Source organism: Corapipo altera, unplaced genomic scaffold, assembly GCF_003945725.1.
Source record: "Corapipo altera isolate COAL_440 unplaced genomic scaffold, ASM394572v1 0, whole genome shotgun sequence".
NCBI classification, from domain to species: Eukaryota; Metazoa; Chordata; class Aves; order Passeriformes; family Pipridae; genus Corapipo; species Corapipo altera.
The window spans coordinates 83,103,957-83,127,848 of NW_020884872.1; the positions used below are offsets into that span (position 1 = coordinate 83,103,957).

General features: G+C 37.0%; 1 protein-coding gene across 2 annotated transcripts in view; it reads left to right on the forward strand.

Moving 5' to 3' along the window:
* The window catches only part of RAB38 (RAB38, member RAS oncogene family), a 26,201-nt gene extending 4,932 nt beyond the window's left edge, over positions 1–21,269 (forward strand). The window contains exons 2-4 of one of the 2 annotated variants that reach the window (XM_027640543.1): positions 4,291–4,474; positions 12,112–12,392; positions 21,047–21,269. In XM_027640543.1, coding sequence (XP_027496344.1) covers positions 4,291–4,474; positions 12,112–12,392; positions 21,047–21,199 — 618 coding nt within the window. In that variant the 3' untranslated portion in view covers positions 21,200–21,269. Of the gene's footprint in view, positions 1–4,210; positions 4,475–12,111; positions 12,393–21,046 lie in introns of those variants that run through there. The other variant, XM_027640552.1, reaches the window with a different exon arrangement.
* The last annotated feature ends 2,623 nt before the right edge of the window (positions 21,270–23,892 follow it).

Genomic DNA, 23,892 nt, shown 5'->3' on the forward strand with positions numbered 1-23,892 from the left:
TAGACTAAACTTTAAAGAGTGAGAATAATTGAATGCAGGAGTTATAAATAATTTCAGAATAGTAATATGCCCTCTGACTATAAAAGCTGCCTGGTACTTCTACTGGTTGCATAAACATTTGTTTAGATATTCTTTGAGGGATTTTTCCTGATAAAGTGTATTTTCTGCTGAGTTAATTATAAGTTAAGAATCTCATAATTTAATCAAAGGAGAGCTCTAGCTATGTTTGCTAAATCAATAACCATTCCATGATGGATATGCTTGAGGAGTCAATAGTAATTTTTAACTGAATGTCTTAATCACAAAAATCACTGGAATGGAATAAGGGAAAATCCAAATTAATTGTTCTGGTCTAAAAATAAAATTGGGGAAAACGTATCATTTTGTTAAAACAACCTCTTTCTCTGTGAGAGATTATTCTTGTCATGATTGACCATTCCCATAATGAAGTCATTGAATATGCTATGACAGAAATGAGGAAGAAAATATATTAATAAAAGATTAGCAGTCTTCTGTGTAGCTAACAACTTAATATTTATTCCATACCCCAAGATTAATACAGAAGTCTGGCAAAAACCTCTGTGTAAAATGTCAATGTTTTGTATTTTTTTAAAGTAGGACATAAAATAATCTTCCAATCTATCATATTGGTTTGTATGTATATATATATGCATACACACAGAGAGATGTGTAAGATCAATATGATGGTGTAGGCCAATCCCTTGAAAACATGCAAAGCTTCCAGGTATAACAACAATAGCTGTGATGGGAAAACCCTAGGTAAATAGATGGCAATCTTTTGAGTACATATATCTGAATGTGTTTCCTTTGACAAAAACTATTGCCTTGTAGTTTCAATATCTCAGACAACACTGTCATTTTTTAAAGGTATGTTGATAACAACTCTGGTGCTCAGGGTTGACATTCTTTTCTGTGGTATATACCACACAAAGAGGAGTGATAAAATCCAGGATGCAGTTATGCCGTCCTGGATTCCCGTCAATGTAATTGCATCTTTAATTTTATCACTTATCTCAGAGAAAAAGATCTCTACAAATGACAGAGAAATAGTGAGGAATTCTTGACAATTATCACTGTAAAATGAGTTTCACTTTTATACAGAGGCCAGCAGAGTCTGTAATGCCTTAATGTGATGTAATGTTTTTAATGTTATTATTTACAGTTGAGATGTGTAGAGTTTGTATAAATTCCTGCCAATTAAAATAGAATGTTAATAGTCTCTATTAATATTAGTATAGGCATTAAAATGGAGATAGCAGAGCATTAGATGACACTATTGTGGCAAATAGCATAGTGGATAAGCAGGAAACACAAAAATAAAACAACATAGATATCCATAATATCACGTGGAATTTCAATTATTTTTAACAATTATTTAATAAAGTTTAAAATGTATGTCTAGCAGAAAAAATATAGACAAGCGAAATATAAACATAAAAATATCAAAAAAATTGGTGCCATGCTTACATGCTTTTATTACCTAGATATAGCTGAAGGACCTGAAGCAGTAGAATAAGGGCTTGGAGACGACATGTGGTTTTCCCAGCCTAAAGTTACTTGGAATCAGCTGAGCCCTGCTAACTATTTACCTGTGGATGGCAAGTGCAAGCTGATATGGTTTATCTTAACCATTCTTAAGTATGGTCTCAGCTAAGACACCTCTGCATGGAGGAGATCATTGGGTTGCAGTAACCTGGTTGTGTTCATGAAGGGATCAGCTGGCATCGCCAAACAAGTCTTGCAGTGATCATGTAAGTCATAACCAGCCCAAATTATCTGCCTTGTCCCATGATGGTGCTGCAGTAATACATCCACATCTCCCTACTCCGGTGGAAGGCAAACCAGTACAGACACATATCTCCAAAAAGGTGGGACAAGGCAGGGCTGAGAGCCTCCTTCCACTTTAGGAGCATTTCAGCAGACAGTGTCTATAAAAGTCAACTTACTGTGGAGTTAGGAGATCAGGGTACAGCTTTCACTCAGCAGGATGTTTCAGTCCGTACTACACTTTTAGCTCAGCGAATCATCCCTCTAACTGCAATGAACTCTCCTACATCCTCCCCTGCTCTGAACACCTCACTGAACATCTCACTGGTAGCTCTACTGCCAACTCAGGGTGACCTTGATTAAGCCTATGAGGAGCTCATTGTACCAGGATGCTGCTGGGGCCAAGAATTTAGCCACGCTCAAAGAAGAATTGGAGACTTAAACAAGTAACACGATTATCCAGAGCTATTATAGCTAATGCTAACAAAAACTTTGGAAGAGAGGTAAAGCCTCATGCTTCTGGGTATAGGCCAATCTCTAACTACACTTACTAATAACCTGAGACCCCCAGTTACCTAATACCCACTTTCAGTGACCTTCCCCACACTGTTCTCTGAGCATTAGCCATCATCAAAAAAGGATAAAAGATCAGATGTAATTTAAACCTTATCCAAAACACCAATTTCATAATATCCTAAATTGCTAAACCCTCTCAGCTTGTTCTTTGTTTACGCTCTAAAATGGAAAAGCTTCAACTTTAGAGGGGAATGGTGAACACTTAGCAGTGCTTGAGTGTTGCATCCTCTCAGGAAATGGTGGTTCTCTGAAGGCAAGAATTCATGGACCATATGCTACCAGTAGTAACAATAATAAGCTTGAATCATGCAAAGATACTAACTGATCAAACTGACTTGCTTCTCAAACTGTAGTCTTTTATGATGTCCATAAAAAAAAAAAGGCTAAACCCTTTAAAATTGTCTCTCCAAACAGGATAAAAATGACAGCTTGTTTTTGGAAAGACAATTTATCTTATAGAGAAAAAAATCTTCTTATTAAAAATAAAAAGTTTTAAGGAAATAAGACATTTTTCTCCTCAAAGTACCTATTTCCATTTTGTGTGTTTGTACATATATATATATACATATATATACCAACGTTAAAGTTTGAGTTTAAGGACTGATTATAAAAGATTGCATAATATGAGTGTTCTGAATTCTTTTTCTACTAAAATCCAGCTCTTGGATAGATGACAAAATTTTAATGCCATTTCAGTGCACATTTGGATAAGTACTCTGTCAGTAAGTGGAAAATGTGTTTTCTTGTTATCAAGATCATCAATAAATATAAAAATCATTCATTGATGAGTTGCACACAATAGTAAAATTCTGGGGGTCTGCTATCAAAGCTGTTAAAAGAATCAAATACTTCTAGGCAGTGGGTAGGGGTCTCCACTAGGCTACCTAGGTAGAATTCACTGTGTTCTTCATTTAAAATACAGAGACAATCATGTCAGTGGAATGATTTACTCAGATGAGTTCGACTGTTTGCAAGTTTGAGATCACTTGTTTTGGAAAACAGAAGACTGTTGAGACTGGCATTCATATGCTCTAATGCTGTTACGCTTTCATAACTTCTGATTATCGGAGTCATGGGATAAACCTGGATTTTTTGCATTTTAGAGTCCAGTTGTATGAAAAAAAAACCAAAAACATAAGCTGTGTGGCTGTGTGCTGCATTCAGATTAGAGCATGCTTATAGGTATAAACAGGCAATCACAATTATGATAATGAAATTAAAAAATATGTATCTGCTATAATTAAATTCATACAGCCCTCCTAGTATGGAAACAAGTAAAGATGCTGTATATTGCTATAACCATCACTTCTAGTGGTGTAACTTCATTCACACCGACTTATGTGGAATTAGAACCAAATCACATCTAAAGTTAAAGACACACTGGTTTAATTTTTGCACTTTGATGAAGGCATGAAACTTCTGAAGGGAGATTTCTGGTTTGTTTTGCAGTGACCAGCATCTTAAAGACGTCTGGAAACAAGCATAGGGTGATAAATTATCCACAAGGCAGTGATTTAAAAAACATGTGTAAAACTAGTGCACAAGAGAAATACTGTCCTTCCAGCAAGGATTGAAACAGAGAACAGGACTGTTGCATGAATTTTCCTGCAAAGTCTTTAGCAGCCAGACTAATCCCAGACACACCTCGTGCTGACCTTTACACACATATGCACAAACTTTCTGGGAGACTTCCTTTCCCCAGTCCGTCCTTACTTCATCTCCCAGAAGGGCTGCCTGCTGGACTTGGTGATCCTGCTTTCATAGAAAGGGAGAGAGCCTCCACCTACCTTGCTCTCCTTCCTTCCCTCCCCAGTTCCTCACTCCCTCTCTTCCCCTCAGGCTGGCAGGATTCCTCGGGCAGAGCATGCAATCAGTTTGCAGGGAGCAGCCGCAGCCACAGGAAAGATGCAGAAGCACAACCAGAAGGAGCACCTCTACAAGCTGCTGGTGATCGGGGACCTGGGAGTGGGCAAAACCAGCATCATCAAACGTTATGTCCACCAGAACTTCTCCCCCCACTACCGGGCCACCATCGGGGTGGACTTTGCTTTGAAGGTGCTGAACTGGGATGCTGAGACTGTGGTACGGCTCCAGCTCTGGGATATTGCAGGTGAGTACAGAGGAGAACCCTTTGCCCCATAGCCCATCCAAAACCAATACAAAATATAGACGCAAATTCGTTTGTACTAATCTAAAAGTTGGAAACCACTAGTGCCTATGAAGTGAGGGAGAGCAGATTGAGGACAGAAAACTTTAAGGGCAGATTGACATTTTGAAGTTTCTCTAAAGCCAGCAGACTCCAAACAAGGGGTGTCAGAGTGGAACCTGTGATGTCTGATTTTTGTCCCAAGCCCTTGGACAAACGCAGGGACAAGGCACCTTTCTCCAAGTGCCCCAGTTATTTCCCTGCAGCTACCGATGTTCAGATTTGTCTCCTTAGACTAATAGAACTCTGTGACAGGAGAGAGAGTAACAAGTGGAATAGATGAGGAATTCAGTAAAAAGATTAAAAGGATTTTTATATTTTAAAAAATAAAGAGAAGGTATCACTGAGTTACTTTATCAAAATACTTTCATTCTTCCTGTCCTTCCTCTACCTCTTACCTTCCCTCCCTTCAGCCCAGTGAAAACAACTCTTAATATGCTTTGAAAGTTACTTTATCAAAATACTTTCATTCTTCCTGTCCTTCCTCTACCTCTTACCTTCCCTCCCTTCAGCCCAGTGAAAACAACTCTTAATATGCTTTGAAAACAGAAGTGTTTCTATTTGGCAATAATCTTCATTGTTAAAAATATAATTATCATGTTTAATTATCCTTATTCCAACATCGAGAAAAAAAACATAGTTTACCCTGTGCAAGGAGAAAAAGAGTAAAGAAGTCCAGCTATGCCCTCATGCTTACATAATTAAAACACACATAATCTGACGTTGCTGTCAGTGCTTCAGAGCTTTTATATTTGGCTTCAAATTAAACCCACAACTTTTTTTCGCCAGCCCCTTCCTGGAAATTAACAATTTTTGTTTCAGTCCACAAAATAAGTTTATCTTAATAGTACATATCACATGCTGTAAGTAATCATTTTTCATTCAGTGAATATAGGAATCCAAGTAGAACTATAGCACAATAGATTACAGGGTAAAGGAGGGCATTTAAAAACTCGATTAAATTAAGAAGTTACTTTCATTAAGTAGGAAATAAAGGTGAACTGCTGTTAGGCAGCTGTGCCAGCCTGTGGCCTGAGTTGTGGGTTCAGTGATCTAGTCTGAAACAGTACTGAGTAAAACTGGTGAAATGAGAAAATTCTTGACATTCTTATCAGAGGAGGGCGTGCCTTTCTTCTGCACTTAGCTGTCTCATGTCTGAGCTCTGAATTTGGCACCAAGGTACTAAAACTTATGCAACAACACTGCTTTATGCAAAACATGTATAAACTCCGCTTTTGTACACATCATTATAATCTTGGGGGTTTTGATGTTAAATACATGTATGCTCAGTTTTCTTTATTAAAAGTTGGAATAATGGAGAGAACATTTCTTTTATTGCTTACTTGTGACTGATTATAACAACACATACACTGCCAGTAAAACTTTTCTGCATGAGAAAAAGCATTTAACAATAAATTCTGAATGCATGAGGGACTTAAAGAATGTATTTTGCATGCCTTGTTTCAGAGATTTATTACACTACTAATCATGTGCTGGCGGATCATATGATGTAGCTTTCAGTCAGGCTGCAGAAGCAATTACACCTAGTTGTAGTACTGAATGACTAGCATGCTTTCTGAGTTATCACACATGACAGAGAGAATTACAGCATCGTACTAAATTTCATATGAATTGCCCAATTCAAAGCATCGCTGTGAAGGTCAAGACAGTGATAAGTAATAAAAAGAGTTACTGTCTCAGTTTTAATGACTTTTGTGTACAGAGCTTTAGCTGTTGCTGGCTGTACATAGAAAGTAAGTTCTGTAAACAATACACTGAATTCAGATCATTGTGGTGGAGGCATAGAAGTTATTACAAATAAAGCGTCTGGCTGGTGAGAAGAAAAGTAGGTTTAAAATGAAAGAGAAGTAAAACTGGTTGGAAATATGAACAGAATGGAAGTGGGGTTTTTTTTCCCAGTTGTGGCTAGTCATGTATCACCATTTGCAAAACACAAATATTCAATGACAAAAGTAAGGAAAATAAAATCTGTGGTCTCAGAACATCCTCTGTCTTTTGGTAGAATCTCTGTTATTAGGTCATGTTTAGATTTGGGCATAAAGAAATAAATTTTGGGTCTCTGACCAAGCTGAAAGATGTTGGCTTAGCATTCAGGACATCTTGGACTGAAGCAAATGCTGCAAATATATCAATAATATTTCAAATCAGTATTTTTATATAAATATGTATTTATATATGTATGTATATAGAGATATCAGGTACCATTTTAGCTCTTATATCTTCTTTCCTCCTCCATTATACAACCAGTGAACTTAGTACCAAGCCTATCTGTACTCTTCCTTGCATTTCACACTGCAGATCAGTGGGTAGTAAATTGTTTAACAATCTAGAAATAATTTTCTCAAAAGCGTTTTGAGTAAAAGCAGTGTCAGGCTTATATACATTATTAGTAGGATTTATATGCATGCTGACTTCATTGGAGGAGTGACTTATTCCAGCCGTGGTAGGACCAAGCAGTTTACCCTAGTTTACCTTTATCATACACAGGAAGAAAAAGCAAATTTGGTTCATCCATCTGGTGCTATCTAATTTCATAATTAAATGTAGTTCATGTATCTGTAATATATTTTTTGTATTTTTAATTTGGTAAACAAAACTATAATAAGATCTAATAGTTACATGCTGAAACTGCATTTATTTGGATAAGAGAGAAATGCTGAACAACAAGGACAACTAAACATTAGAAAAATTAATTCACGGATAAGGTAGGCTTTGCATCACATATTGTTACATTAAGACAGGGGTTTTAACACATAATATATTCCTTAAGCTATGGGTGTTAGACAGGAATAATTGGACTAAACTTCATGGTTTATGATGTTATGATGTCATGATGTCTGTAACAAGACACTGTCATTAAAATCTATTAATTTATATCTGATTCAGTAAAGTACCAAAGTTTGAAGTGACTCAATTTTTACTGTTGTGTGTGAGAGGAGATATACATGATAAAATTCTCTTTGTCTTTAATTTCCCCATAACAATTCCATTTTATTTCATTGAATGTCCCAAAAGAACAGTTTTGGTGTTCTGTTGAAGTGTACCATCACCTCTACTGCTTTGTCATACAACTTTAAATCTTGGTCCTCAGTCAATTTCTGTCTTTGTCTCCTTATCTTTTCTGCTGCCTCTGTGTGAGTATCCTCTAAATTTGTAACAGATTGTTATAAGGAAAGCTTTAAAAGAAACTAAACAGTATTTTGCACAAGTCTGCTGTGGATGCAGGTCTGCAGATCAGGCTGTCACACTGCTTCTGAAGGAAACAGCTATTGCAGACAGCAAATCTGGATGTATCAGTAAGGCTGCTCTCCATGCTACTGTCTGTGTTTCGTGCCCACACAGCCTGGAGATTTCTCTGAGGACCAGCCTTAGGAGCAGATTAACTGCAGGGAGCAGCTCTGAGTACAGTGAGGAGCAGAGCAGCACATCAGAGCTTTCCCTGCTCCTTTTCCACACTGTCTCAGCATCCACATTATCAGTCCTGCTGCATATGTGTGGGCTGGATTATTCATTGCTGCCAAAAATATGTTGGTTTGATTTTAGAAGGCTGGTTCTCATCTCATAAGGATTTGGACCAATGCTTTGGAGACAATACCAGGGTGTAAAAAACAGCTTTGCTTTCTTTCCTTGCCACTTTGACCTCTGGAAACAGCAGTCTTTGCACAGATATAGGCAAGTGTCTGTGCAGTTGTAAAATTTTTAAGATTGTTATGCTGCAGAAGTAGTAAGCACTGTTCACTAATGCCAGGCACAGCACGTCTTCAGCATTTCAGGTTTTTAGTGGCTGCTAAGCATTGCAGTACATATGCATAAATAAGATAGTCATGGTGATTTCAAGGCTAAGTTACCTTGAAATTGCTGTTCTGCAAACATAAATAAGTCCCTTACTGTGAGGGGTTTATTTCATTATAGATTTTTAGTGGGATCCATGGGCCAGATCCTGCCAACTGCCTGCTTTTCCGCATTCTGGGGTGGTGAACATCACCTCAAGACTTGCTTGAGTTTCAATCCATAAAGGCAATTATTTGAATTCAAGTATGAATATTCTGAAAGTGCTCTGAAGTGAATGGTAAAAAGTGTTTAAATCTTCTCCACAATTTTCAGCTTCTCAGTTTTAGCTAGAGGCTCTCTGTAAAGCATGATAGTTCCCAAAAGTATTTGTTTCTCAGGATGAGGGACAGTGGAAAGAAGTAAAACCCATTGTAATACTTGGCATTAGGCAGTTTTAATCAACTTTTAACTTACGCTATATTTCAGATGCTATGGGCAAGATAGTTGAAATTATCTGAATTTTAGTACTTTAACATTATTTTTTATAACTTTATCAGAGATGATGGTGGTTAGTGAAAATTGTAGATTTCTGTACAAATTTATGTGGGGTGCATTTTTATAAACTATGAAAATTCATCTGTTGATTGCTTTAAGCAGTCAACCTTTCCCTGCTGCAGAGATGCTTCCGAGATTAGAATAAATGTGCAGACCGGCTGACCTTCAGACAGGAAGTTCTTCCCTTTAATAGAAATCTTGTTGTTTTGTCACCTTGGTCTCGCTCGGTTCCCTTCAAAGTGGGGTAGGATTCATCTGTTTAAAAATTAGACCTCATCTCACTTCATGAATACAAAGGGGCCCTAATCTTAGATACTCCCAGCTAATTTTTTTGATTTTAAACTAGGACTGATAAATCCCCACACAGAGCACCATCTCAATGGCCAAAGGCTGTTGGACTTGTGGGGTTTGATGCCAGATGACAGTGGCCTTGCAAGGGATGCAGTAAAGTACAACGGGCCAGATCAAACAAACATTTCACAAGTTTCTGACCCTTCAAGTGAAAAGCAAAACCCATCTCCCACAGTCCCTCTTACAATAAAGCAGATTCTCATGTTCAAGGCTGCCTGCAAGATACCACTGAATACCTAATGGTTAATCTATTTTCTAGTGTAATTACTGCCACTGTGTTGCTGAAAACTCAAGGCCAAATTCTGACATCTTTAATACATCAAATGGTGTCTATTTTTGTAAGTAATTCTGATAAATGAAAAAGTTTTAGGAACCTTATCTATTAATATAGGATTTTGTTCACATAAGGGAGAATCTATGAAAGAAAGAGTCCTTCTGTATCCTTAGACACATTATTTAGCTCTCCAAGCACAATGCAAATACTAGAGATCATTTTTCTACAATGTTAGTTAAATAAAAGTGATTATGCAAATGGCATAAAAATGAAACTCCTTTTAATAAACCACCTCTTTTCCATTCAAAGTTGCCTAATGTCTTTCTGTCAAGTATATTCCTGTATTAATTGTACCTGATCAGGAAAAAGACCACTTCAAAAAGAGTTTAGGAACTTTATCTAGCCAGCATCCTCATTCTTTCTTTGAAGTGATTGATGATGAATATTGGTGATCTCTGTCTTCCTGCATAAAGCTGATTTTACAAACATGGTGGTTTTTCTATGCAGCAAAAATCCTGTGTATCTGTAAAAGAAGCTGGAAGCAAGAGGAGAGATCAGTGTCTTACAATTTGTCAGAACTATTCAGGCCAATACTGGGCAAAAGATCACAAGAGTCTTTTGTATCTCTAGTAACTTTGTTCATGCTGGATGATTTTATGCTGTAAATGAATAATGTAGTTCATGTTCTATGACACCTATTCTAGAGATCTGTGTCCCAATAAATATGTGTGAGGCCTAAGTTTAGCTGCTCTAATATTATCTACAGTGCAAGCATCTCAAGAACTTTGCATGAGAAGTACAAACTATCACTGAAATAAAATATCCCTCAAAAAATTAATTGCATATGTTGCTGCTTGCCTCATTTCTAAGTTTCTAATCAGACCTTGACTTTTGTTTGAAGGTACCTTCTTGCAGATGAGAAAAAAAAAATTACTCAACAAGGAGATTATTGAATAGCACATGACTTAGCCATTCATCTGATTAGCCCATTGACAGGAATCATAAGACATTTTAACAAGACCTAGCCATAAGAAATTTTTAATATGACCTCTTACTTCCCAAAAATAGTCTAGTTCTATCTTGCTTTATCAATGGGATGCAATGTAGGTTTAAGGTTAAAAAAATCTGACATGAATTTGGAGAAGACAGACTTCCTCTTTGGTTTCTGTATCATGTGAATTACTTTCTCCTCACTGCCACAGTGCTTAAAACCAAAGATAAACATCACAAACTGATGGTGTTTACCCTATAAGTGGGTTCAATGCTATTTCCATTGAATGAAACTGCATAGACTAGAAACCCAGCAATCGGCACTCTTCCCCTTCTCAGCCCAGCCTTATATTTGACAGCATGATTTCCATCAGATAAAACCTTCACAGGTAAGCTTCCTAAGGTCAGACTTCTTGTCTTCCTATCCTTCTCAAAATTACTCACATTGAGAAAATAAGGCTAGAAATAGGTTTCCATTAAATGTTTCTATTTCCATAGCACTTTTTTCCAGCAATGGAAGCATATACAAGAGTTGCCTTTTTTAAAGACTGCTATCGTTGTGAAACATTTCAGGAGTTTATAATTCTTTTTTTTTTGGATCACAGCTCAGCAGTAGACATTAGTGGAAATTCTATTTTTTATTTTCAAGAAAAAATCTGTGCAATTTATTTTTTCAAAGTTCTCATGAAAACAGCAAATATATTAACAAACCCACAGCTGATCAACATACCACATCCTGATGTCAAGTGTGTTAATTTTCATACTGTTAATGACATAAAATTACAGATATTTACAAATATCTGTGTTTGTATATGATAATATATTGTTAGCTCACAAAAATACTGCAAATAACTTCCCAGAAAACACTTTGAATTCAGCAAATAAAACCATAAAACTTCAGATGTTTTTGCCTCCCAGACCTTTTCACCGGAGCAATAGAGTTCTTCATATTGCTACTACTGTACTATTTCTTAGAACACTTTCCATGTTTATAAGGTTTTAAATTCACCTTCCTCACCTCTGTGTTTTAGTTTACTCATAACACTAAATTTGTAAGGACTCTAATACCTGGTATGGCTCCAGAGCTAAATTATGTTACTTCTGGTTATTATAACTTGCATTAGGATCCCCTTTGTGCATGATCAGTTCAGTTGTGTTAGATATTTCACACAAAATACCACAGTTTCAAGGAGTTTCTTGTCTGGTACCTAGATTTTTTGTGACTCTTGTTTAAAGTCCTATGATGTACACCAAGACCCTTGTTACTGTCAACAGACCAAGAAATCTGACAGCCTAATAAGACCTAACACTGAAGTTCAAGCTTGTCATAAAGTTAGTAAATTTCCTTGGATGTTTGCCTGAAAATTCCTTTTTCATGCAATACTCTCCTGCATTTTCATGCAAATTAGTCTAGCATAGTACTTACTATTATTTAGACAAAGAGTAGTTTCCCAGAGACTTATGAAATGAAGTCCTGCCTTCACTAATGTTCTCTTAGAAAACTTGCCATGTGAAATACTGATCTAACTTGGAAGCACTAATTTTTAAAATTTTCCCCCTCCTACTTTCTTCATCACAGGACAGGAAAGATTTGGAAACATGACCAGGGTATATTACAGAGAGGCCATGGGGGCATTTATTGTCTTTGATGTTACAAGACCTGCAACGTTTGAAGCAGTGACAAAATGGAAAGAGGATTTGGACTCTAAGTTGGTTCTTCCAAATGGCAAACCTGTGCCAACAGTCCTATTAGCAAACAAATGCGACCAGGGAATAGATGTTCTTATGAACAATGGCATCAAGATGGATCAGTTCTGCAAAGAGAATGGGTTCGTGGGCTGGTTTGAAACATCGGCCAAGGTAATATTTCCATTTCTTTTTAAATATTTCTAAGTACAGAGAAATCAGTTTCCTGAAATAGTTCATTCGGTCTAAATGTGCACCTTGCAAAGCTCTTCTCTTGGTGGAATTAATTAAACTTGTACTTGAACTTGTAAATTTTTACATCTCTATTTCTTTTAGTCGTTTTATTGCAAAGCAAATTATGTGCAACATTCTGAAATATAGATACTCTAATATGATATGCCACCAGTATACTATGTAACCGGTCAACAGCTTATTGTGTAATAGCCTGGGGAGAAAGATGACCTTAGGCAAGGCATAAAAGCTATGTCCTATGAATGATATGAGGATGTTTTTTACAATTTTTAACATTGAATATTGTGTCTAAGCAGTTATATAACCACTTTAGTTGAGAAATGCTGATTTGAGACAATAGCTTTATTGTCTTAGATTACAGAAATAAAGTCAGTCTATTGTAGTGCTTGTACAATGTTTACTGCTATAAGCCTTCATTCTCAAAAGCCTTTTTAAAAAAATCACATATCTGGAGTGGAAGGAAATACCAGTCATTCAAGTGCTGAATGAGCTACTCTGAGGTTCAGTTCTTTGCCTTGGTACACATTTCCTGAGTGCCTGGAAAATTGAGATCAAAATCACAAAGGACACTGGGACTTTCAGATTATAAAGGCCCAAGGTACAGTGGTACTGTGTACTGAGATTTCTCAAATAATCTCAGTGCATGGAAGATTTGAAGAGCTGGCATGTGAAATATTGATTAGAATACAACAATTCAACGGATATTATGTTGATTGTATTCTCCTATTATGAAAGCTGGAACTTTTAGACTTTCAAAATGAAAGAGTTTGGTTCTAGTTTGACCTAGATTGTTGGTAGACTGAACGTCAAAATGCTACATTTGATTTTTTAATTTCTTTTATGCACTTTATGTAAGTTACTTAAGGATCTTTAGAGTGTATATTTGTATTTTTGTATTTTACTTTTCTGGTCTTGACACCTCCTTTAAGCATTAATATTTAAAAGATATTTCACTTGTAATCAGCAGAAGTAACAGCAGGTGAATAGCAGCCTGTCCTAGACTGCCTCAAGCATTGCATGAACTCTGGGCTAAGATTGCAATATCATGAAGCTTGTCACTGCTCTTTGGCCTATGAGAAAGGAATTTGTACCATGAATTCCATACATCAGTCCCCAGCAAACATTTGTCCACCTCTTAAAAAGGACAACAGCATTTATTGTGCCAAGGGTCATTGCAGGTCATGACAGAGAATGAATGTACAAACAATTTCAAAGGTCACAGAGAGGTTTTACTATGATGATGGAGCCAGACTGGGGCAGAACTGTGGAAGTATAAAGGACATACAAAGGATATATAAATTTTAAAAAAGTCACAATAGAGGATAAGTTTTCAAAGTCTCTCTAAGCCACACAGAATTAAGATTTGGAGTGATTTTAAACATGGGAAATATCTAGATTCTTCTTACTTTGTTTAACTCAGAAACCCAAGCTGTCCTCAGATTGCCAGTGCAATCACCCAGGAATAGCAAGAAAGTCAGTTATGAAAAGACTGGTCTTCAAAGTCCACCGTGAAGAGAGTAGTGAGAGTTGAGGACACATGACTTATCAGACTCTTCTCTGCTGCTATAGACCAGAGGCTAGGATCTGTTATTCTGCAATCTCCACACCTGATTTCTACTCATAATTGGAGTCTCCTGACTTTAAAATTACAAAAAGAGTAATTCCAGTAAAGATGGTAGAATCTCATCATTTAGGTTAAGCTAGATCAGAATAATATCCCCACTTGGTCTAAGTTCTGAACTAAAACCTACACTTTCTTTCCTAAACAAAAGTTATTATTACTGTTATTTTAAAATATTGGATGTTATACATACCTGGTATTCTTTCAGCCTAGGGCATATTAAATAATTGAACTTGGGTCTTGGGAAAATAAATACCTAACTACGTTTGCTAAAGAGAATAGAAACTCTTTGGAAGCAGAGTAACATGGACAGAGAAGTCATCAACTGCTAGTCCTGCAGCTAGCAGTTTTAGCAGTTCACATAAGTAATAACTCTCTCTTTGTGGTATCCTGGAATAATTAGATCTCTGGAGATTTTCCAGAGACATACTTGGAAATGTTATAGCCTTCGGAGTAAACTGAATATGATTTATGCATTTTGGAAAAACAAAGGTGATTCCTTATAAAAAATAACATCTCTTCATTCTGGTTACCTTGCAGAAAGTAGCATGCTACCTATGCATCTACTATATTTCAAGCTGTCAATGGTTTAAATTTTTGTCTGTAGTGTTGCCATATTACACCAAAAAAAAAAAAAAAAAAAGAAAAAATGAATCACTGTATTATTCCCTAGTGCTATTTTTCACAAGTTAACAACTCCAATATAAAACACTTGAGCCACCTCATGCATTCTCACGTATTAGTTTTGATTCTTACATTAATCTGAAGGAAATACTCAGCCTGTTCCAATCTTCTGCTCCCTATAAAGATAAAAGAATTTGGATAGTTTGTCATGTAAGAAGGGCCTTATTGGGCAACAACACCACACAGTACAGTCACAAGTTACACTACTGCCACATATCTGGTGGTGAGCCTGATCTCTTTTATGCATTCATATTTACTTCACTTATACTGATTGCGATCTGAAAGGCACATCCCCAGATAGTGACAAAATAACCCTTTATATAAAATTCTTTAATAAATTTCATGACCACAAGTATTGTGAAACATTCATTCTTTTAAAGGAAGGAAATGCCTCCTTCCTGTCACACATTTAATTATCCAGCACATGGTCAGAGCAGCTGAGAACTCCACTCATGTTTCCAAGCCTTTAAACTGTTTTCACCACCATTCCTAGTTCAAAGAGGTGAGCTTTGACTTGGATTAGAAAAGGAGCAATTGCAAGCTTATTATCACTTTATAATGAAAATGGAACTTGTGCGAGAGAACAGACAAGTCAGGCAAAACTAAATGTGCTTGAAAGTACCTAATTCACACATAACTTGAAATACCTTGCGACTGGCAATGGCTGTGCTGTGATTATGCCTGACTTCCTCTTTTCCCTGCTGTAATTCTGCTGTCAGTAATACAGAATTAGACAAAAAGACATTCATGTTCTGTCCAAATTGCCCAGAAAGGGTGGTAGCTATGCTTTTCAGATCATTACCAAACTATATACCAAGTTCCTTGTCTGCTGAGCATTATGGTCTGGAGATTGATGAACAGTCTGAGTCTCTGGCCTATTTGGACATGTCCTACTTGGACTAGCAAGAAGTTATAGAATCTTTCATCCTTTCAGAAATGTGGATAATAATATGTCCTTTCTCCAGCTTTTGTCTGACAGACAGTCCACAGTGTGTCATCATGGAATCAGAATGATTGGAGTTGGAAGGGACCTTAAAGATCATCTAGTTCCAAGCCCCCATAGGGCCCAAATGCTGGATTAGCAATCAGAAGTCCTCTTTGCCACTGATCTGCTGCATTATCTTCAGAAAGTCGCTCTCTCCTCTGATCCAACCTTTTCTTTCTCAAAGCAAGGACAATAATTCTGCTCATCTTGTTCACAGTGAGCTCTGTGAACAAACCAAGCTCTACTAACCCTTGTTTAAATCACAAATTCTTCAGCTCTCCTGACTGGACGATTATTATGAAAGACAGAAAAAGCAAGCTATGCAGTAGACTTGCAGAGGAACAGGATAAGTAATTCTGATTTCCATAAAGAAAAACGAGATTTGGACATGTATTTGAATTAGGCTGACACGCTACAACTAGTCTGCTGATCTGGTAACTGAAAACAAAGCAACCCATTTGAGACTACCAGATCCAGTTAGGGATGTGTGGCTCCTACATTGTTTTTTTAATTCACTCAAAATACAGTCTAACCAACATCACCACACAGAGTCTTAGAAAATATTTCAGCTTCTGCCATAAAGCAAAAAATGAAGCTGACACCTAAGGTAAAAGCTTTCAGTTCAGTTGCTCTGTGCAGAATCCTCTGCAGAGTTTCTTTCCTGTAACTAAAATGAGTTGATTCAGATTATCCTGTGGGTATTAGAGCTGTTCTGAAGCTCTCTGGATCACTTTTATGAAATACATTATTTAGTGCTGTCCCACAACTGGAAATTCATAGAATCACAAAATTGTTGAGATCAGAAGATAATTTACTGAAATAATTTTGTTGCAGAATACTCAACCAGGCATAAGAATTCAATCACAGAAATGATCTTGTTCTTAGAGTGGCAGTCACAGCAGTTCATGTTCATGCATCTGAATGGCTTTTAACTTGTACGGTTGTTTTTCCCTAGAAATACAATCACAGCAACATGGCACACCACCTTAATAAGGCTCTGTTCATAGTGGTTTCCCAAGTGCTCTGCTAAGGGAGAGTGTGGAGCTGTTCCCTCAGACTGCTAGCTCCAGAGGAGTGCAGGTTAAAACATCTTCAAAGTCTATTCCCAGATTTTACTGCATTATGGAAATAAAACATGGAAGATATGTGCTTCTCACTAGGCTCTCATCTAATACCCGAATATTTCACAATTTGTAAATGTTTACTTATGGGAAGTCATTTTTTTTCAACTCCACTAGTAGTCTAAGGTCACGTCTCTAAGTGGTGCTGACTCAGACCTCCCCAAGTACCCTGGTTAGGTAGCTATGCTGCATACACCTTGTTCTTCACCCTGACTTTTAAGATAAGACTCTGAAACATCAGATTCAGTCAGAATCTACCAATGTAAAAAGGGAGAAGCTTTAGGCTAGAAAACAAGCAGTCAGCCAAATCTAAGATATCTACATGGCAAAGGAAGAAAAATTTCATCTGAAAGTGAGACAGAACTAGAAAAGGCCTTGCCTTTTTTATTCTGTAAAACCAGTCTAATCTGCAGGGGTTTATTTCATATATTAAAATGGAATGCCCTAAATGTTGATGTTCTTCATCTGCAGTAGAGATGGCAGAAAAGGGGGAAAGACAATACAGAATGTTAAGAAGTTTGCTGAGCTTGTGTACTGCTTTGAGTCACATTTGATAATGTGTGTATTTCTCCTTCAGTTGATTGTTGCTTGCAAGACTACAAAATTATTTCCCATAGAAATAGGTTTTAAATAATGCAACTCTCTTTCCCAGCTATCCTTTCCATAAACTACCCTTTGAAAAGATATATTTGCATGAGATCGATCTACAAGGCAAACTGTAATTTTGTTTGTGTCTTCCGGTGTTCCTTTCTGGCTTTCCAAGATTGGTCAGTTATTTTCTTTGCCTTTTTTTGTTTGGTAATTTTACTCTTTATTTAGAATAAAGAGTAATATGTGCTGATTTTCACTTTGCATTCCTTCTTGATGAGGTCAAGAGAAAGACTGGCTCAAGAGTCAGACATCATCACAGGAGCTGAGTTCAGGTCTTTGCTCTGGCAGACATTGTCAGGTTGGTGCAGGGTGAGTCACTTAGGGCTGGATTCACAACTCAGCTCTTGCATCACTGACTGTGATAGTGTCTTTCAGATGCTAGGGCTTGCTGAGGCACATAGAAATGGGCAAGACACCTCAGGGGACAGGGCAAGGGGAGATTGTAAATCCCTCAGAGATTATAAATCCCTCGGGAAGGGATCTATAAAGGCTAGCATGCCAAATAGCGACATCAATGTGAGAAGCAGACACAAAAGCAGGAAGAGAAGACTGAAAGACACCCATAATATGGGTAAGATCCTTCATTTTTGGTGTTGCAATAAAACCTCTCCCATGAGCCTTGGGAAAGAAAAGTGTTGCATTCCTACCATATGAAGACTTCATACTATGCCATGTCTCACTTTCCAACTAATCTCCGTGTGCTGGTTTCGTGTAGTTTCCTCTGTTTGTGGCTCTGTTTGGGGGAGAGGGAGAGGGAGAAGGAGAGGAGAAAGAAAAAAGCCTGAACTTCGTCAATCATCACAATTCCTGTGGTGTTCTTTTGTAGAATGAAAGCCATAGGGGAGATGACAGTTAAGGCATTTCAACATAGAGACCCACTGAAAGACATCATTTTACTCTGCTGTTTCACCTATATTTTCTTTCTTTTTTAAAAAAATAATTTTATCTTTTAAGCATAATTGAGGCTTTCAATACCTTTAGTAGGGTATCTGTGATTATTCCTCTCTGTCCAGTCTGACTCTGATTGTTGGTTTCTTTGTATTTGTTGAATGGATTTTCACCTTCTCCTTTTTCTCTTTCCTCTCCTTGATTGCCTTTCAACACCTCATGCTCTCTAAAATCACCAGGTCTCTGGATGTCTGTGTTTGGATAGCAGATCACCTTCTACTGTTTTCAGCTGCTTCACTGCCTAGCAGAATATTGATTTTTCTTTTGCAAAACACACTATAGGAGGAGAGGTGTAGAAATCAATATTCCATTAGTCAGACCCGAATACAGTTATGTCTGATCTGCAGACCTAGGACACCATAGGATTAGGGTTGTAACAAAAGGCAATAGTGGAATCAGAAAGGAAGCAGTCAAGTAATAGAGCTGGGACAGCAGGAGTTGCTTTGTTGGCATGAGCATAGGCTTCTTACAGCTAGTAACTTAACATGTCACTTCTCATCTGTACCATATACCGGTTGTCATCTGAACCATAGGAGAAGGCTCGAGCTAGCCATAAAATTGAGGAATGTCCATCTATACCCATTTTATGCTTTTGTGGGCTTGGTTCCTTCCCCTTTCCCAATGCCTGCAAGATGATAGTCTCTGACAAAGAAGGTTTCTTTTGATACATCTGGACATTAATCAATCAATTTGGGCAGAATTTCAGACAGTCCCTAAGACTATTGAATCAGTTTGTGCCATTCCAAGACAGAAGCAGCACATGGGTAAAGGAGATGCTTATTCAATCCATTAATAAATGCAAACACAATGCAAAAGATTTTTACGTTTCTCACTTTGTTCATTTAGCAATCCGATTTTGGCTTCAGCTTTCTAAGCAGTACTGAGAGATATTTTCACTGTCTATTTTTTTCTATTTAAATTTCACAGTGATCTGAAAAAGGTTTTTGATGCATGCTTGAGGAATTTTCTTGTCTGGTCTAAGAGAGCCATGTGATACAGCAACATTTTAACATCTCAATACAGAGCCGGTTCCCAGCTCCATATTGCTTTCTAGGGATTTCTATATTCATAACTAGTCTAAAGATTTGGGGTTCTACAACCAACTGATATTCTTTACAGATAAAATATTTAAATTCACTTATGTAGTTCAAGAAACCTGTGAAATCTTGGCACTAATTTACATTTTCAGCTAGATCCACAGATTTCAGGTCCCTACTGTGGTGCAAAACGATGGTCAATGAAGTTTGTGAAGCTTTGCCATTGATTTCAAGGGGATTAGACAAAGTCATCTTCACATAATCCATTCCTTTAGCTTTTGATCTTCACATAAATACCCCTTCTCTAGATTATGGCCTCACTGTAACAGGCTCCAGATTGCCACCCAGAGGAACCTTCCAACCCAAATTCTTCAATGATTCAATGATTCAGCTTGAAAACCTAGGTAATCTTAGGTTGCAAATCAAACCTTACACTTATTAAACAGGAGTTGTGTGTACCTATACACAATTATATACATATGTGTTCAAGTGCATTTCTATATGTATGTATGTGGGTGGGGGTGTGATAGAATTTTCTAGAAGACTGAAGCTACAGTGAAGTTTCCATCTCCTGTCATATAAAGTAAGTAATCAATGCCAGTAGATTACTGGCAGTAGATTACTCTTAGAGAGGAAGTGTGTTTTTTATACCAGAAAGCCTGACTTTTCATTCCAAACATATTGGAGGCTGTCATAAAAAACATCCTTTCACAATATGATTGCTTATTTTCTGTGCTATGCTGAGCTGTGTGTCACTGATTGGGCTGTTTCAGCTTTACTTATTCTACAAACAGAGTGAGGGTTGCTGGAAGTTAAATGCTGTTGATGCATATGTAGGAAAAGGTGTGCTTTAGCTTTGATTCTAAACCTTTAGAGTGAGGATTTCTTTCCTACAAATGTAGCCAGTGGTGATATATTTCTTCTGAAGCAGTGCATTGGTGATAAGTCACCCTCAAAAGGAAATAAAGGAGGACTCGAAATGATACAGAACTTGTTTTACTGTTTTGTGAGTAACTTGAGATTGTATTATTTATTCAATGAATCTAGTTCATCACAGGTTTAATTGTGAGCACTGTATACAGAAATCTTCTTGAAAATGTGGAAAAGGCTTTAAAAAATAAGTGTTATTGATGGCTGTAATTACTGATAGGTAATTAATCAAAAATCAGAGTAACTATTATTCAAGCAGTGAAATATATGCTCTGGAGCTTTACTTCAGGCATCTGTCTTCAACACCCCTCTGGCATTTGTTTTTTTAATTTATTGAAGCAATTCAATCACCAAGAGATTGAGGTAATTTAAAGTCAACTCTGTGTACAATTAAAAGGAGATATGAATTATAATAGATATAAAACTTAACTTCAAAACTCCAGTAAGCATTATTTAATACAGTCAATTTTTGAAAGATGTTTATTAAGGAAAGTAAACTTTTGATGTTAGCTGCAGAAAAGTTTAATTATGCACAGGAAATATACAGCATGGTTTAATTACTATTGACTAATCAACCTCTCTTTCTCTTTTACTTGCAGGAAAATATAAACATCAATGAAGCTTCCAGATGCTTGGTGAAACACATAATTGCTAGTGAGAGTGATCCAGTTCAGTCTGTTGAACCAGATATTATAAAACCACACTTGAATTCCTCCAAGATTGTCAGTTGTTCAGCTTGCTTTAAATCCTAAGAGACTTCCAGACTATTACAAAAGCTGAACAACCATGATTCACAATTTATACTTTATCGAACATACCCGGCTGCCCAGATTGTCCCTAAGCAGATTGCTGTTTTCTCAAAAATACATTTAAATTTTTCCTTTATTTTTTTCAGCTAAAACTTATTATGAGCTGTTCATTGATAGCAACTATTCAAAACTCTCTTTGACTATTGGTCAAAAAAAGACTCATGGTGATGACTGTGTTTTCCAATTTGATTAGCACCACCAGTGATATCAAAACTTATTTCCTTTCCATGTGGTTTCTGAAAGCTCGTATTTGTGATATGACTGCAGCAGTATGCTAATTGTCCATTGGTTTTCCAGCTTCTCTTCTCAATTCCTTGACCAGGTAAACATTACCATTACACTTTGTCACCCCTCAAACTCGAATGATCTTGTTTCATATAAGATGATGATTACTATGGAAATTTAGCTGTTCAGAAAGAGAAAACAAGAATGCTTACAGTGAAATCTTCCCATTGCAAGTTCAGTCTCCTGGGTGGAGTGGCAGGGCTGAACGTGAAGCAACATTTCATGTCATTTAGTTCTCCATAAGATCTGAGCTTCTAAAATTGAACCCTGATGTGCTATCAGCTCTCTCTTTCTGAGGAGTTACATTCTCATGGTTGATAATGTTTAAAATGAAGCAAAATTGAACAAGTCGAGGGTGAGGGGTGACAAAGCAGGTAATCAGGGGTACAGTCTCATAGATGAAGCAGTTCAGGGTTTTCAGAAAAATTACCTATTTTACAAAGCCAGCATTTCCTCTGAAAAGCCCGCATTGATTTTGTCTCTACCTCTCCATCCTTCATGCCACAGATATCCCTGTGTGTTCAAACTGTGTATATTCTGTAAGTCCTTGAATGCATTCCTCCATTATGTTGATGTTAATGGGAAAATTCACTAAACTCACTGTAACATAACAGCAGAACTTTTCAGGCATCCATCTGTGTTAAATAGAAGGTTATACGCTTTCTGAAAACATTCTTCTAGAAACCCCAGTTGTATGAATTATCACAGGAAACAAAATGAAACAGTAATAGGAAATACTTCCAGAAAATGTAAAGATTTTTTTGAGCTGTGCTGTGGAAATGAAATAGTTGATTTTCGGCATCTCACAAAATATGCAGATTGGTGAAGTCATTCAGACAAGTATGTCTAGACGAGAAGTCTTGACATCTGGCTGCAAGCCCCTTCAAGACAAATTTTGCTGATCTCTTACCATGGACAAATTACTTGCATTTTCTGTTCTTATTCAGGCTTTTCCCTTCTAAGCTCTGAACTAAGCTCAGTTGCAGAAGCTGTCTTCTGAGATTGGTGTCTTTTCTCTAGAGATGTGTAACACTGTGGAAGGGAGGAGACAGAATCTCATGATGCCTTTTGTTTACAGATGTCACTTCATTACTTCACTGAATATTTGTTGGAAATGAAGCAGTGAAATTGTCGAAGTCTAGTAAATACCTGCTGTATAGGAAAAAATGAAAAAGAAAAAAATTCCTCAAGCTGACCTTATCCTGTGAGACTTATGAGGTTCATATGCCTCTAAAGTTCATCCTAATATTTGGCAGTGTTAAGTTTATGTTTGGACTCAATGACCTTAAAGTTCTTTTTCAACCTAAATGATTCTCTGATTTTGTGACTCTATCACTAAATGTTCTGTTACTATGTGGGTACTGCAGAGGAGCCAGAGAGAGTCATAGCTCTTTATGTGCTCTTCCTAAAGCTTTCAGTTTTTGCCACAGAATTTTGGAATAAGAAAGCAAGGTCTCTAGTTTTAAAAGTAAAAATTCACATCCAGAATTAATCTGCATAGACATAGATATAAGGATACATACATATAATGAGCAGGCTTTTTCGAGAAGAGTAATTTTCAAGTTGTCTTGTTCACCGTGCTATCCTTTAATACCTGTGTTAGACATCCTTTAACTCCTGTAAGGAGTAAGCTGTAATTAACTCCTGTTGTGATCTGGGTCAAGTACCTTAACTTCATGCCTCAGTTTCCTCATCTGTAAAAGAGGGATCGTCGTACACACCTACCTCACAGCACTCCCTGAAAGTTACTGTTGGCACTGTGCTTTGCAGATATATGTTATACAAATGCAAAGCTCTGTTACTGCTGAGAACGAAATATGAGTGCCCTCTAGCATAAATACATGGTGCTGTAATGCCTAACTGTTCTAAATCTATCTAAGACTTGCCTGTGCTACAACAATTAGCTTCAATTATTCCACCTCAGTTAACATAGTCAGGGTTATAAAGCAATGTGTGACAGCATGGGATGATCAGATTAGCTGCAGATGGGTTGCAAACAAAAACTGTGGGTGCACAGATGTTGCAGTACTAGTTTAATAATCTCAGCAAAAAAGCTGTAATTCAGAACTAGTTCCACGTCATCTATTTCAAATTTAAAGCATTATTTAAGTCAAGTTGTATGGATTCCTTATTAAGATAACAATTCATATCTTGAGCCAACACTTTGGGGAACACAAGCAACTAGGTATTCAGATGGCTTCAAAGGGGCTAATTTTTCATGACTGTGTCTCAGGTCAAACAGAGAAAGTAGCCATTTCTTCCAAAAATTGTTTTGTGCTCAACTTGTAACAAACATAGCAGTTCCTAATGTGTTTTATGTATCTTCATATCACTTCTCTTTGGTGGCTTCT